Genomic DNA, 16,106 nt, shown 5'->3' with positions numbered 1-16,106 from the left:
TCAGTGGGGGTCGGGGGGTGGTTTGCAAGTAATGGAAGTCATGTTTAAGAATTCTTTTCTTTCACTTATTTTCTGAGGATCTTTAAAAATTACACAGTCATGACTCTTGTGAGATTGCCACAGCTTACATTAGCACAGGGACATAAGGTTTTAGCACTGTTGTGTAAATACAACATTTATTTCAAAGAGTCCCATTTAGGACACATTTCTTTTACTTAAAGACAAATCCCAAGAAGTAGCAGTAGTTGTGAAGTTGTTGGAACTATTACCAATAAAAATATGACCTTATAAATTTTAGATTAATTATGTCAAAAATTATATGGGAGAAAAGGAAAAAACTGGGGTGGTGGGGAAAAGGGAGGAGGGGAGCAGGGTTGGGACTGAGAGGCAAGCCAAGGGATATGAAGTTTTGAAGTCATGCATTTTCTGTGACCAATAAGAGACTGAAAGTTTTACAGATTAGTTTATTTTAAAATATAAATGCTAAGTATTTATGGGATGTAAATCTGGGTTTATTTTGCAAGTAGCTTGATATTATATCCAAACATAATCTTTATAGGAGCAAAAGAAGTCATTGCACTTTGATCACCTTCTTAGACTCTTTTGGCTCTTTTGTTGATGAGAACACTGATGCAGGTGTTTTCCCATCTACTTATGAATTGAGCAGTGCAGCTCTCAGTCATTCCAATGAACGTGATGAAATTGTCTGCATTTAAACTTTTTTCCCTGGTTTGCTTGTGTTTGCATCTGTCAAGTTGCATTTTCCTCCAAAGACACCTATCAGAGAAGACTTCCATTCTGTATTCACAGACCAATTCTCTATCTGTTCTGTAGCTATTATTTTTCTTTGTTTGTTGATAAAAGCATAAGTTGATCAAGCTCTATATTATCTGACTTGTATGTTTTTTCTTGTACAGAGTTCTCAAATTTTTAAGGTTTTGCCAATATCAATTTACTGCCTGTACATTTTTATTGAGGAAGCTATTGTTTTTAATTAACTTAGAAATAATAATTCAAGGAAGATCATTCAAAGTGACACACTGGACATACTGCATACTTATATGCCCTTTATTTTTCTTGCAAATACCCTTTTTAGATAATTTAAAATAATTATAAGTCCTGTGAAATCTGGTTGAATGAATTTTAATGGTCCTGTTCTGCCTAAAAAATTATGTAGCAGTTTTGAGACTCTGATTATAAAAAGCTTACTGTTTCTATATTTTTATATATTGATACAGGTACTTAATAACAACAGAATCAATTTTTTGTTGTAAGACTGGTTTATGCCTTTTCAGTTTTTTTCACTCTTCAGCTTACAGTAATATTCCTGGGGTATAAATTATTTCAGTGGAATAAAAATGTCTGGGGATCAAAGCCTGGAAAAAGTATCATGGAAGTTGGAACCTCTCAGTAGCCTATAATCTTGCCATGTTAGAGTCTCACGAAGGGCGTAGCAGCTGAGCAACCCCCAGATGAGTGCCACACACAGAAGTGTGTGGAAAAAGTACTGTGGTTAGTTGCTGCAGAAACAGGAGGTCCTTCACTCAGTGAAGAAGAATAGAACTGCCTTTGTATTTTGCTGTACTGACCATCTGTTTCTGCCATTTGTCAGAGAAGTTGTGAAGTCTTGCAGAAACTCCTGGTGTTCTTCTGGAGAAAGAGAGCAGATGTGAGAGCAAGGAGGCAAAGATGTGCAGGAGGAAAAAAGGAGTGGCCTCTTGAAGCAACGCTGCTTGGTTTTTGGAGAGTCATGGAGAAGTCAATTGAGGTGGAAATCAGCAGAAATTATTTGGATAGGTGGTTTGCTTGTTTGTATTCCTGAAGGATGGATCTGAGTAGGGCAGTACAGGTTCAGACATGGTTTTAATTCAGCTACTGCTTCTTTATGATGACTTAAACTGTAATCTGTTATCAGTCAAGTAGGATTTGGAAAATGCTTAGTCAGTTTTTTGGGACACAGCAGTGTTTCCAAGAGGTTTCAAGAAGGAGACACGTAATTTTAGATGGAGTCCAGAGACAGAAAAGCTTAGGAAGCATACTTAGAAAGGCCAGAGAAATGGAGTGTGATTTGAAACCTGCCCTGAGAAAAGGGAAGGCTAAGACTAAGAATTCAACTGAATACCAGTTTTCTGGAAGTCATCCATATGTGATTGTGCTAATGAGAGTTTTATGACACAAAAGTTGGATCCAAAGGATCTGGTTTATAACACTTTTTTTTTTTTCTTTCTGAAATTCTACTCAGTGGGAAACTTTGAATTTTGGCCTTTTCATTTTAAAAGGAAATGCCAAAGCTTTGGACTTCGAAACAAAATAGGGTTTCCAAAGACTGGGTAGCTGTAGGAAGTTGTCCTTTCTCTAACAGCTTATGTAAGTGGTACTATTGGTAGATTTAGATCTGTAGCCACAGGGAAATGTAGGTTTGCTGTGTCTGCGTTGCCTAACTTTGGCTTTGGTTTAGTGACAGCTGGTAGTTCATGTGCTCCTAGATATATAACCATCAACAGCAGTCATCTGTCTAACAAAGGAAAAGATATAGCAACTTCCATTTATAGTCTTCCTGGCAATACACTGGTCATCCTGCAGCCTCCTGCTGAGGGCATTTTCTCATGCATTTCCTCTTCAGGATTACATTTGCTGGCAAGAAGTTTGATCTTGTTGTTGGCTTGGTTACCATCTTGCCCTGAAGACTTGAGGGTGGTGATAATTTATCGTTTGGTTTAGTTTTTATATTTTGTCTTGTTGGTTTATTTTTTTTTTAAATTGTATCTCTGTTCTAAATTGTCTTCTGTGTATATGGAAGATCCATCAGTTTTCAGTTCAAATATGCCTCCAAATATTATCATGTGCCCTAATCTCACTTTTTTAAAAAACAACATATCCTCCTGTCAGGGAACATAACTTCAACACTTGCAAATCAATTGGTAAAAATAGAACATCTTTGTCTCTCTGCTTGCATTTTTCTTTTGTCTTTCTAGCTTCAATCTAATATCTAAATTGCCTTTTCTAATATGAGTATATATATATATATATATATTATTCCATTTGTACGGTAGAAATACAGAATGGAAAGAAAACTGTTCCATTCTGCTAAATTTTTCATATTTTGCTATTAGATAATAAGATATAATTTCTGTGCAGAAATATATATACCAGTTTAGATTGTGACAAAAACAGTGACAATATCAGTAAAGCTGAGGAGCAGCAAGAGTTCCCTAAACCCTTTAATTTGGCTATAAAGCCTTTGAAACTATTTCTCTGTTCTTCATCGTATCAACTAATCATTTGTGATTGATCCCCAACCCCTCATTTTACTGGGTGGATTTTTTGTAGTCATCTGTTGACCCTGGCTTGCTTAAATAGAAAAATAAATTGGTGGTTTGTAATTCCATTAATTTTTTCTGTGGGCATGTAGACATACTTGGTTCAAATTTGATTTAAGTATATCTATGTATTTGTATATATACATAATATTATATATATGCATCAAAAAATTTTACAGTTTTAGGGCTTGAAAGTGAAGCTGGTTTAACTGGCAGCAGTGGCAATAGGAATGCAAGAAAATAACAAAACTGTGAGATCTTGACAGTAAGAACTAAATTCCTGGCTCTGATGTGATTAAAGTTCTTTCTGTTAGAGCAAAAGCCAATAGATATTCTTCACTTTCATAATAGTTGAAGCCAAGAAATTTCAATGTCAGCTTTGAAACAAGAAAAAATCACTTTCTAAACCAATGACCTGGGTGAAATATCCAAGATAGTTCTGCAAGACTAATACAAACCCTTCTCCAGTTGTTTGCATCAAAGTACACTGGAACTGCAGCGCGGCTAAAAATATTTTCATACGAGGAAATTAATCTTTGTCTGCATTTCATCATTCTGTTGCCATCACATATGGAATCCTTTGGTTAGATGTTTGTGTAGTCATGCTGATTGTAGGGGGCATGTTTAACTACTAAGTTTGGCTACATAAGGAGACATCATTTTTTTTTCAGTTCAAATTGCCTAGATAATGGAATTAAATATGCAATTGTTTATTTGCCAGGTATTATGTTCTGTATGGCAATGCTGCAGGTTTACTTAAGAACAGAAGCTCATAACCTCACTCTTCAGAGTACAAGGATCACCTAAGATGTACATGGAAAAATCCTAGTGAGATGTTGCGGTGCTACTTATGAACGTATACAGGTTTAGATGAAACATATAGAAATATATTTCTCTTTGGAGGCAGAGACTTGAAGGATATATCCTAGGATCTAACTTCTCAATGTCCTTGTCTCCGACTGATTTGTTTTAAGCAGCTCCCTGAAGTATGTACACTTTTCTGCATACCTGTTTTGTTGAAAGTACACAGACCTGGCACCATTGTGTTTGCCAGGCGTTCTCTTATCTCCTGCAAGCATTCAAACAAAAGTGTTCTATTGCTCCCTGAGTAATCCGTGGGTGATCTTAACATTGAGCAAAAGTCAGGGCAGGAACTTAGGTTGAATTTCTTAGTGCAGGAGTGGACAGGAAGGGGGATGGAGTATGGAGAAGACAGCCACACTCCAAATAAATAGTTGAAGGGTTGTAAGTGTGTCCATAGATTAAAACATTGCATAAGCATAAAAGTGCTGAAATGTTATAAGCTGAGTTTCATAATATATCCTGGGTTTAATAAAGCTGTTTGTATGTAGGCCTTGATGTTAGTGTTTTCTTAAAGTAGAACTCTCAAACCTATCTTGACCCAGTTTCTATTTGCATGCTAATTTTAGTGTCCAGTTCTACAAGGCAAATTTGGCACATTTTTAAGCATACAGATAGTCTGATTGAGCAACAGGGGTTATTAAATACAATGTATAATACCGTGCCTTGTGTGGAGAGCATCTTTCAGTCTCTGTTGCAACAATTATAACACTTGGATGGGGAGGGAAGTTTAAAAATACCTCAAATAATTAGTAGCAGATTTTTGCATGTGCCCCCTACCCCAAAAGAAAACAAAAAACATGTTGTTTTCTGAACTGTTAACTGTCACATCAGCATTATCTGCTACATTGATTTCTGTAAGGGAAAAATAAAAAAAACCACATTATTTCTGAAAAAATAAAGATTTTTTTAATCTGGTTTAGTCTAAAAGTTAGCATTGTGCTCTGCTTAGAGATACAGTGTGACCTGCTTAATTTAATCAAGGTCAACACTTTTTTGTTTATAATTTTCTTATACTACAACTAAAACTATGTTTCAGGCCTGGAAAGGGGAAACATGATAAATCCCAGACTCAGAGTACTATCTCTAGATGGCAATCAGAAACACATGAGCTTGAATTATGTTCTGTAGTCTTTAAGTGTATACAGAGTTTCTCTGTAACTGTTAAGGACATGAATTTATGGGACAAAAATTAACTTGGTGCTGGGTCTCTATCGCTGATCAAAGTTGCAATTTCTAGATTAATCTCACCTAGGGAATTATTGAGCTTATTGTACAAGTGCACTTGCAGCACCTACACACACACAGAGATACACAAAAAGACCATTACAAAAAAAAGGGTACAAATTAATGAAGTGCAAAGTAGGAAAAGACTGGTGTATGATAAAAATTATTAATTGCCATCACATATATTCTAATGCAATATTCTAAATTTCAAGATTTAGATTAGGAAAATTTGACTTATATAGCTTTTAAATGAATGGTTACTGTGCTTGCAAAAATATGTAAGAAGACTGAAAAGCACTATTTGAAAAAAATAAATCTTCATATTAGCTGAGAACAACTTTTCAATAGTTAGCACAAATATTTTCTGTGCATTGTGAAACATTTCTATAACAAGTGGGGAGTCAGGGTTCCATTTCTAAATGTGTGTACCTCAATAATTATTTTTTTTAATCCAGGTTAAGTAGATAGAAATAGCTCTATTTGAGCTGTTCCACAGGGGTTTTTTGATGCTGAAAAAAATACAGTATGTGTGTGGCGCCAGAATTGGTTGGGAACAGGAAAGGCATATTTTGTATCCATACTAAATGTGTCGGCTTAGTGCATAGAAGACTTGACCCTTGTCAGGTGTTTTGAAGTTAACTGGCTGACTTATGGATTAATGAGTTTAAGACTGAAGTCAACCAGCGACAGGAATGAGCTTTGTTGTGTGTATGTGTGTGTGTATGTGGCTATGGTGCAGATTTACAAATTTTTATAATGCTTTCAGCTGGACCATGAAAGTCTGATGTAAAGCTTATCTCTGATCTCTGACTATGGCCATACTTGTGGGATCATGTTTGTGTGTTTGGGGGGAGGGAGATGAATTCTTTAACACTTGACACCTGGCTCTGCCAGGTTTCTAGCTATACTATACTGCACTATTCAAGGCATTAATAAAGTTAAAACCTTAAGCTGTATGACCAGTAGGTCATAAAAAACTTACTGAGTATTGTGACCAGCTTTCTTTCACAGCTGGATTATCATCCTGAACAACTAACTCCTTTTTCTTTTCTCTTTTTTTATAGCTGTTGTGAACTTGGACAACTCTGTGGTTGACCTAGAGACGCTGCAAGCTCTGTATGAGAATGTGAGTAATCAGAAGAAGTCCATAAAATGTAGGAGTACTGTGTGTCCATGTGAAGGTATTTTTAGTTGGCATCAAAAATATTCAGAAAGATTGTAGAAGTCCTATTTTGAAGGGACTTTATTTTCCCCAAAACTAATGAAAATCTTGAGTATTTTAATTGCATCTATTGCCATTGTGTGTTTATGAAGTGTATGTATTTCTACATGATCAACTTCTAAATGACTAAATAGACATTAGTTTTGCTCCTTTTGTTGCTTCTTGGGTGTGGCAGTCTTTGATCAATGGTATCAAACCTTACACTCTACACGTTTGACTTCATTTTGTAATTTCACTAATATAAAAATACTGCTCAACTGAAAAAAAAAAATTATAATAGAAATCATTCTCTTTGTGGAACATTTAATTATTGTTTCTTCAGGGATTACTCCAAAACAATTTTAACTCTTTGAAATGAAAATAATTACTCTAAGGTAATGTAATAAAAAGTAGTATAAACTTTCAGGGGCTTCATAAATGTCTGGTAGTAATAATCAGAGGGATTTGACCTTTAGGTATGTAAAATCAAGGATTCAGAATATGCTCAAGTATGCTCTAAAGCTTGACAAAGCCTGTCATATAAAAACTTAAAAATGGTGTATCTTAGAAGCATGTTTCTGCCTTCAGCTGAGGCCAGTGAACATTACCCCTGTCAGTGCCTGGATATATGGAGGTCTGGCTAGACATCTCTTGAAGGAGTGAGAAGGCTTTCTCTTTACCCTCCAAAGAACTTGGAAACATAAAATGTAAAGCCGTGAGCCACAGAATGGCATTGAAAGCCAGTGTATGCTGTTGTACTAGATCCATAACTTCCCTCATGCAGCTTTGATAATGTTAATTTATTTCACACTGATAATGTTAATTTATTTCACACCTTTCAGATATTTGGTTTTTAGAGTTTACCTTTTAGTCACCTGCTTTGGAATGATTTGATGGTTTATGAAGTCCCTCTAAATAATCCACTTTGAGGTGCAGAAGAAGAGATAGCAAGCTCTAGTCCACTTTACAGAAAAATTGAGGCGCAAAACAAAACATAAAACACCCAAAATTCTGACAAGAGCTAGAAAGGACTTTTGCCATTCATCTCTGAAGAACTAGGTTAACTGATGCTGCTCAGGAAGATAATGATCAAAAGAAAAACCTATTCTAACAACATTCCAAATGTCTATTAACACTTTGCTTCTTTGCTCCATAACATTTCTGTCTATAGTATTTTATTTTAAATTACTTTTAATCTGCTTCCTTACACAGTACATATATATTCCGTGCCATGCAGTTTTTAGCATGCAAAAACTTTGAATTAATTTTATATGTTACATATGTGTGAATGTGAGAGATTTTCTTGTAGGAAGTAAGGAATAGATACTGCAGTCATAATCAGTTTTTGCATATTTTCTTATTGTGAACAAGATTTTTTTTTATTTTCGGTGTGAAAATGTATTCCTCTTATATTGATAATGTACTAAAACATTTCAAATGTTTACTTAATGTCATCTCTAATATACTTCAGAATCCGAATATAATGGATTATTTGCAAATTTGCAGTTCATTGAAATAACCAAATGTCATTGTGTCTATTTTATAATTACCTTCACTTATTACAGAAAATGTCTAGGAAATGACCTGATTAAGGAAAATACCATGTGTAAATCTCAGGAAATACTCAAATATTCAAATGTTTAATATATTTCTTTGTTTTGAATGGAAAACAGACCAGTCCAACTTTATTATATTTGCTTGGGTCAAAGACAGAAAAAAAAAAAAAAACAAAACAAAAAAAAAAAAAAAAAACACAACCAAAAACCAGATTACAAGAAAACCCTTCAGTTTACTTGGAAAGGATTTTATAAGGGGACTTGAATTTAATCCTGGATTTTCTTTTTGATAAAACTGTCTCTTGAGAGAAGCTTTCTTATTAGTTGACTTTTGTTTTCTATTTTTCCTTTCAGCCTTTTGTCAAAGCACTTCAGACCTTGCAGTTTCTTCCCTTGCTAGCTAATTATAACAATATTGTTCAATAACTGTTGTAAGTAATGGGTGGTACCAGAGAGCCTGGCATGTTTGATTCCTCCCTTATTTCTCAATCTCATCCTGTGTTGTAAATGGGAATAACTTTGCAGCATCCATTTACTTTGTAGCCATTAACTTAATTTTTTGTTTTTAGGGGTTTTTAATTGGATTGAGATTTTTTTCTTGCTGGATATTTAAATACCACTGTACTAGCCCTCAGTCTTCCTATTTTATCTGTGTGGAACATATGGGAGCATTTGTTTTACAGTCTTCCTTCAGAATGTAATCATTTTTTCTGATTGCATGTGTCTGGCATAGTGCTTTCCCCTCTTAAACGTGAATGAAATTTGGGCAGTCTCCAAACCTAAACACTCCCTAATTTCAAAAGCCAGAGTCCCGAGGGTTCAATTCCTGTATACTGAGGAATTAAACTCCTGTTAAACCACAAAGAAATTGTATATATCTTACTGACTTTTTATAAACTAAGAAGCCCACAGCCCACCAAAGACCCAAGCCCTCAATAATTTATTTAATATTATTAACTTGAATTCTATTAAGTGAGAGGGACTGTGTTAGTGCAGCATTGTACTGTACAGTCAAAGAGCTCTTAAGTGTGGTTGTATATCTTGCTTTGTAAAGAGTTGTTTACATATGTGTTGATAATGAGTTATATATTAATATATAGACAGTTTTAATAGGAGAATCTTTGTAGGTAAAACTACATGTGGAAATGATACTTAAATATGCTTTTACAAATTCTCTAATAACAATGCTATCAGGTGACAGCTATAATGGCAAGAGAGAAGGCAGGTAAAATTCATTCAAGTTGCTGTATGGTGTTGAGACATATTGGTTGTGATGAGAAATACAGCAACTGGCAAATCAGTGAATGTTTACTTTGAAAACAGGTTGCCTCTGAGCACCTGGGGTTGTAGCTTAAGTATCACTGAAACAAAGTGTGTTTGCTTCTGCTTGCATCTTTACAAGCAGGTGAAAACAGTTGTATAAAAATGGATTAAAAATGCTCTCTAATAATTTATTATCTTTCATCTATGGATTTGCCCTTTTTACATCACAAAAGAAACATTCATATTTTCATAATTAGGCTCCCAGTAAATTGACTACACTGTCTTTATCTTTAAAAGACTTAGGTCAATGCTTTCAAAAACCTCAAAATGCCTTCACAATAGAGAAAGGCCATCTAGAAGTCTGAAGTGCATGATGCTTCTCTTTCATTTAGATTCAAACTTTCTCCTAAATTATTTCTTGTGATTTTTTTTTTCTTATTTTAAACTAGGAATTACAATGTGATGTCTTTTTTTTTTTTTGGCAAAGCCTATAAATTGTATTTGAGTTCTGATGATCCAACTTGAAAAGAATATATTTATTATTAACCAGGGTATCTCTGTATATCCTTGTTTCAGCTACTGTAGACAAAATTCCTTAGACAACTCACTCAATGTTTTTGAAATATATAATACAAACTTTTAAAGTCAAGTTTGCAAAAAAATAAAATTTCATACATTTAAACTGATCAAAACGCAGAGCTAAGGTTCTGTTGCAAGGAAAGAAAAAGCTAACTAGGAAATGTATAAGATTTATGTTGTGATATGGAAAAAGGGCCCTTACGAACTTTGGTATGAGCAAATACAGGCTAAATTCATACTCTGGAACAAAATGGGGAAAGAATTAAACTGAAGCAGAATATTTTTGCAGTAATTTAATTCAGGTTTATGCTGTCTGATTTTAGATATAGTTAATATCAGATTCTAGTGCATTATATTTTTTTTCCACTTTTGATGCTATATATCTATATCTAGCTAAAATTCAAGGAAAGAAAGAGCAGTAACATTCAAAGAGGTGGTTATGAAATCAGGTTAATGACTTTTATGAGAAGTAGTTACTGAAAGTGTTCTCTCTTGACACAAATTTGGAGGGCAATAGAAAAGCTTTTTTAAAAATATCCATCTGTAAATTGGTGAACAAATAGGTATTAGCAATAAAGAAAGCTTGTAAAAGTCTGAGAAATGATCTTTGATAATACCTGTGCAATAGACACAGTATTCCTTTTCTGTCAGAATTTAAAATACCCATTGATCACAATTCCTGGATACCTGAGCCATAAGTAGTGACTTGAAATTCAGGTTTGATTCTGAACTTGGAGTGTATGCTTCATCTTCTTGATTTTGATGAAAGGTGTAAACCTTCTCTCTTGAGTTTTCCTCTGGCCTGCCCATGAGTGGATCACGCTTAGCCTTTGTATCTTTGACAGTTGTTACTTCTTTGCATACACAACCTGAGAATAATGGCTTAAATAAGGAATAGGGAGTCTGCCTAACCTTTGCCCGTGGGATTTGGTGGAGAAACATCAAGAGCTTGAACATGCATGTATGTAATAGATTGCTCTGGTAAGCACTCTAATATTTCACTCTGTGTAGAAGACTGGAAGAGAGAGAATTCTCAATATTTATACTAAAATATTTGCAAATAACAATTTAGTTTTACGCTCTCTGCTAAAATACTTAATTCTCTTTAACTGTTATGAAAAAAATGTCAAGTGATTTTCTTGCAGTAATTTCCAGGCTTCTTGAAATAATAAGAGAAACTCTGAAGGGCTTTTGATATATGACTCTTCAATCTCTTCATGTTTCCATTTCACATCAGTATTTTCTCCCTTTTCAAATGGAGAGATGTTCAGCAATCTCAAAAAATGTCCAATCCCAAATTTCTGGTTTCAGGTTCCTGATGAAGCAGGCATTATGATTTGAAACAGCTCTATCCCTCTTCTGGTAACTCTGCAAAAGCATTCAAGAGAGAATGCAGATGCAGTGTATCTTACACTTTGCCATTATCTGAGTGATTAGAATATAATTTTCCACTGTTGTTCTCAAGTTCTGTGGTGGAGAAAGTTAAAAACTGAGTATATTTTTTTCTTAAAGGAATAAAGGTAGATATACCATTTTTTTAAAATTTGGGCAGATTAATGTTTTGAATCTCTTTTGAAAACTGCTATGATTGTCAAAAGAAGGGTCAGAAGGAGAAATTTTCACTTCACTTTTATTCCTTTCCATGCCATTCCATTCTCCAGTACTACAGTTTGGAAAAAAAACATTACCATAACTTGGAGCACAGAAACAAGTGAGGCTCAGTTTCTATTGATTAGAGCAATGAAGAAGACAATTCACAGTGTGCCAGAAAGCTCTTCAAGAAACTAGGCAGTTTTTTTTTGTTTGTTTTTGGTTTTTTTTTTTGTCTTTTTTTGCTTATAAGATAAAAATGAAATTATTACTACAAAGAATTATGCAGTAGTACTCGTGTATTATATGTATGATATTTCCATTATAAATAAAATATAGGGTTTTTTCCAAAGTGTTTTTTTCAAATCCCAAATAAAATTTAAATTGCAGTAAACAATACAAAGCTGTTTTAATTATTTTTAAAAATGTATTATTTAAATACATAGTTAAAGATCAGATCACATTCAAATGTAACCAAATCTGGGAAGAGAAATACAGCTCTCCTCTTGAGTCCTTCAATTCAAACCCTTTGTAAATGAGCAAAGAAGAGAAATTGGGAATTAAGATTGTCTTAGTGCATCATTGAATGAGTAAATACTTTGCAGACTGCTAGCAGTCAATATTATTTGCAAGATATTCTATTCTCCATCAGATTTATTTATACTTAAACTTTGTGGGCTTTATACTTTGTGGACTCTTATAGTTTTACTGTAAGCAGATGCTAGAAATAATCTATGAATTTGATTTGCTACAAGGGCATATTCAACTATTCACAACAATTTTTTGTTATATTTTTTTCCTTTATTCCAGAGAGCACAATCAGATGAACTAGAAAAAATAGAAAAGCATAGCAAGGCATCCAAGGAGAAAGAAAACGCCAAGTCTTTGGATAAGCCAGAACAGTAAGAACATACTTATGATAGAGCAGTTTTGCTCACTTCAGAAAACTTTTCTCTGCTGTAATATAATATGTATATAAAACCCCCCAAGCCTGTACCTACTGTCAGTGACTCACTGTTCTTTATTCACTTCTTCAGGTTCCTCTACGAACTCTCACTGATTCCAAACTTTTCAGAACGTGTGTTTTGCATCCTGTTCCAGTCAACGTTTTCAGAAAGCATTGGTTCAATCCATCGCAAACTTGAATTGCTACAGAAACTGTGTGAGGTAAGTTGTGCTCTGTGAAAAAATAAATCTAAATTTCTGGTTTTTAATCTTGTTAGACTTCATTCATATTTCAAAAGTTTTCACTTTATTTACTTAAATATCTTAAATATTTTAAATCTTAAAGTTAGCAGAATGGAACAATTTATGATTGTACTTTAACATCATTTTGAATTTTAAGATTAGGTTTTGCTTCTAAATTATATAATGCTTTTGCCATCAGTGTGTATCAGTCTCTGGAAAACAGTGCACCTTCTCCTTTTGTTAAAGCAAAATCTTCCCTCTTCACAGTGACTGTTATTACTCTTTTTTTCAAAGGAATGCTAGTTCAGCTAACCTTGTGTGTGTTGAGAAAGGTGCAACTTAATAATATCTCTGATATCTAAAATCAGCTGGAAATACCAATGTTGCATCTAGACGGAAGAGATTAGTGGAATTTTGCAGTCCCATGAAAAACAAATATGTAGCTTTTAAATGCAGGTTTAATCAGTACTTTAATAACTTAAAACCATTTCAACTGTTTTATATTTTACTATGTAGTCTCTTTTATTTAATGACAATATTTAATTCTTCAATGTGAGTGTTTTATTAACATCTTGATGAATTTTTTGTGAAATTAAATATACCATTTTCAATGTCAGTATCAGTTAAGGATTACTATTTTGTTTTTCTCAACAGGTCATATCTGTTAATACTGTACAGATTTTCTGTTATTTTTTTCTAAGTATCCATTTTGGAGATAAGATTCTCCATTCATATAAAATTGCATATTAACATTGTTCTACCTCTACATGTTGCAGTAGAATGTAGCTTCCTTTATTTGTGTCTTTATACAAGTATTATTTCTAAACACAATATTAACAAATCTTCTCATTAGCCATAAATATTAATGGAACTTTGAAAATAATTTTTTTTCTCTGTATTTTAGACATTGAAGAATGAATCAGGAGTTATGCGGGTTCTGGGTTTGGTTCTTGCCTTTGGAAATTACATGAATGGTGGAAACAGGACACGAGGACAGGCTGATGGGTTTGGATTAGATATCCTGCCAAAACTGAAAGATGTCAAGAGCAGTGTAAGTTGATTGGAGACTTCCTGAAGGCCTGAGAAGGCCTCAGAAATTTCTTAAATTCTCAGAAAATTACTTTGTTTCTGAGTGAATGGTGTGAAGCTTATGAAGGCATGTAGAAGGGACTTCTTTTGTTACTATGCTTATCTGATCACACTTCTAGAGTTGAATGTATTTCTGTAGAATTATGAATATTAACCATCTCTTTTTACTACTGTAGAATCAAAAATACCTAACATTATGTTTTAGTTCTTAGTCTGATGTACACTTGACTTTCAGTACACTTCATAGTTCCAACTTTTCATGTAATTCAAAACAATACTCTGATCTTACTGTTAAAAGTTTATAATTGAAGTGGAAGGAGTTCTATGCTGATTCAAAATATTTGTGAGGGAAAAATGTCACTCCTAAAAATGATTGAATAGGCATCTAGAGCATTTGGGATAACCCAAAATTAATTCTTTATGTACACTATGATTACAGAGCTTGTATTTGACATTGGAACATGCAGCCATCAGAGTAAAGTACTTCTTGATTCAAGATTTGTCTAGGGTAGTCATCTCAGTAAAGAGAATTATAATTAGTGTCTTTTCTTCCTTAGTGCTGAACTGTAATTTGTGTGTTACTAGCTCTTTTTGTCTTTGTTTAATTATTTTGGGGTTGCATTCAAATTTCTGCTTTTGTTTACAAGGAAACCATCTTAGCGTTTCTATAGCTAATGGAAAACCTTATCTGAAGGTGACAGATTATAGCAATAACTCTTGAGCCTTAAAATTTGTTCCTACATCTGTCTGCCAAGTCACTGTCAAGATCTTCAATTCTGCAAGATCTTTTCTTTCCTGGTCCCTCACTAAATATACATATTTTAGCTGCTGGATTAGGTCATGTGAGCAGAGCTTTAACCCTGAGTTGAGAGAGCATGTCAGCCATTTGCCTTTTTAAATGGGTGGAGGAACTTCCTTCTTGCATGCTGGTATCTTTGGTAAACCAAGGGAGCAGTGATGTGAATGACACTTTAGTACAACACATTTAGAGCAGCTTACTCTAGCTGCACCATCAAATTGAATCTAGATCCAATACATCACCAGTTTAAGAGTGCTGATCAGTAGGAAATTTAGGCACACTAAATTTAGTTTGGTAACTAAAGACTTCAGTATATAATTTGCTGGAAATATTATGACTATTAAGCTTTCAGATGCAAGATACATTTTCAGTTAATTTGCGACTGATCAGGAAAGTTCTTACAAAATCCTTTTCTGAAAATATCTGAAAATTTAATTCTGTCAAAATCCTTTTCAAATGGAATATTTTTTTGCTGACGTTTCATTAGAGTGATTACAGAGGGGAAGCAATTAAAAAGCTCCCTCAACCCCCAGTGCTTCCCGCCCTAGACCCCAAATTCCATTTTTAAAAATAACTTTCTTTGTTTAATTTAACTTTGCTTTGGTTGTAGTTGTAGTGTTGCAAAAGAACTTGTATACATGAACCCAGAAATAATTTCTCTTTTCCTTCTTGGGAAATTTCAGAATGTAAGGGTTTGGTTTACAATCAGGTAGAATTTAAAAAATCAGGAGTGTGTTACATGAGCGTTTTATCTTTCTTCATTTTATTAATGATTAAATGGAAGGTCAGGGATCAGGGTGTGGTTTGGTTTTGGTATGGGTGGGTTTTTGGTATGTTTTGATTTTTGTTTTTTTTTTTTAGTGAAGGGACCAAAGCAACCAGGGTTTTTTTTTAACACACTAAATATTTAATTTATCTGAATTATCTTTTCTGATTTTTTTTTTCTGTAAGTTTCAGTAACACAGCAAATTCTATCCTTTTCTATATAGGATAACAGCCGAAGTCTTCTATCGTACATTGTCTCATATTATTTGCGTAATTTTGATGAGGTGAGTGAAAATTAAAATTAACTCTTAAATTCAGATTAAGCAAGCCAATGTAGTAAATTTGTTCTTCTGCTAGTGAGATGCAGAAATGTGTATGTATTTTTCTGTGCTTTTGGTTACATATTTTAGTATAGCAGAAAAGTAATGAGCACTAGGTAAGTGTTCATTTGTTTTTTCATCAGGATGCTGGAAGAGAACAATGCATCTTCCCTCTTCCGGATCCACAGGATCTCTTCCAGGCTTCACAACTGAAGTTTGATGATTTTCAAAAAGATCTCCGCAAAATGAAGAAAGATTTGCGAGGTACTGAATCTAGATTAAATGCTAATTTTATGTTACCATTATATCTCTTTTATTATTGTTCATATTATTTAGAGAAATTAGTTG

At 33.8% G+C, this 16,106-nt stretch overlaps 1 protein-coding gene across 2 annotated transcripts in view; it reads left to right on the top strand.

The window, feature by feature from the left end:
• Positions 1 to 16,106, top strand: part of FMN2 (formin 2) — a 162,496-nt gene that overhangs the window by 80,618 nt on the left and 65,772 nt on the right. For both annotated transcript variants that reach the window (XM_077782126.2, XM_085576737.1), the window contains 6 exons: positions 6,473 to 6,534; positions 12,408 to 12,499; positions 12,635 to 12,764; positions 13,690 to 13,836; positions 15,663 to 15,722; positions 15,902 to 16,022. In XM_077782126.2, coding sequence (XP_077638252.2) covers positions 6,473 to 6,534; positions 12,408 to 12,499; positions 12,635 to 12,764; positions 13,690 to 13,836; positions 15,663 to 15,722; positions 15,902 to 16,022 — 612 coding nt within the window. The remainder of the gene's footprint in view (positions 1 to 6,472; positions 6,535 to 12,407; positions 12,500 to 12,634; positions 12,765 to 13,689; positions 13,837 to 15,662; positions 15,723 to 15,901; positions 16,023 to 16,106) is intronic.

This window comes from Lonchura striata, chromosome 3 (assembly GCF_050655825.1).
Source record: "Lonchura striata isolate lonStrDom1 chromosome 3, ASM5065582v1, whole genome shotgun sequence".
NCBI lineage: Eukaryota > Metazoa > Chordata > Aves > Passeriformes > Estrildidae > Lonchura > Lonchura striata.
Note: the sequence above shows the minus strand (reverse complement) of the source record. Positions and strands in the feature narration are given on the sequence as shown.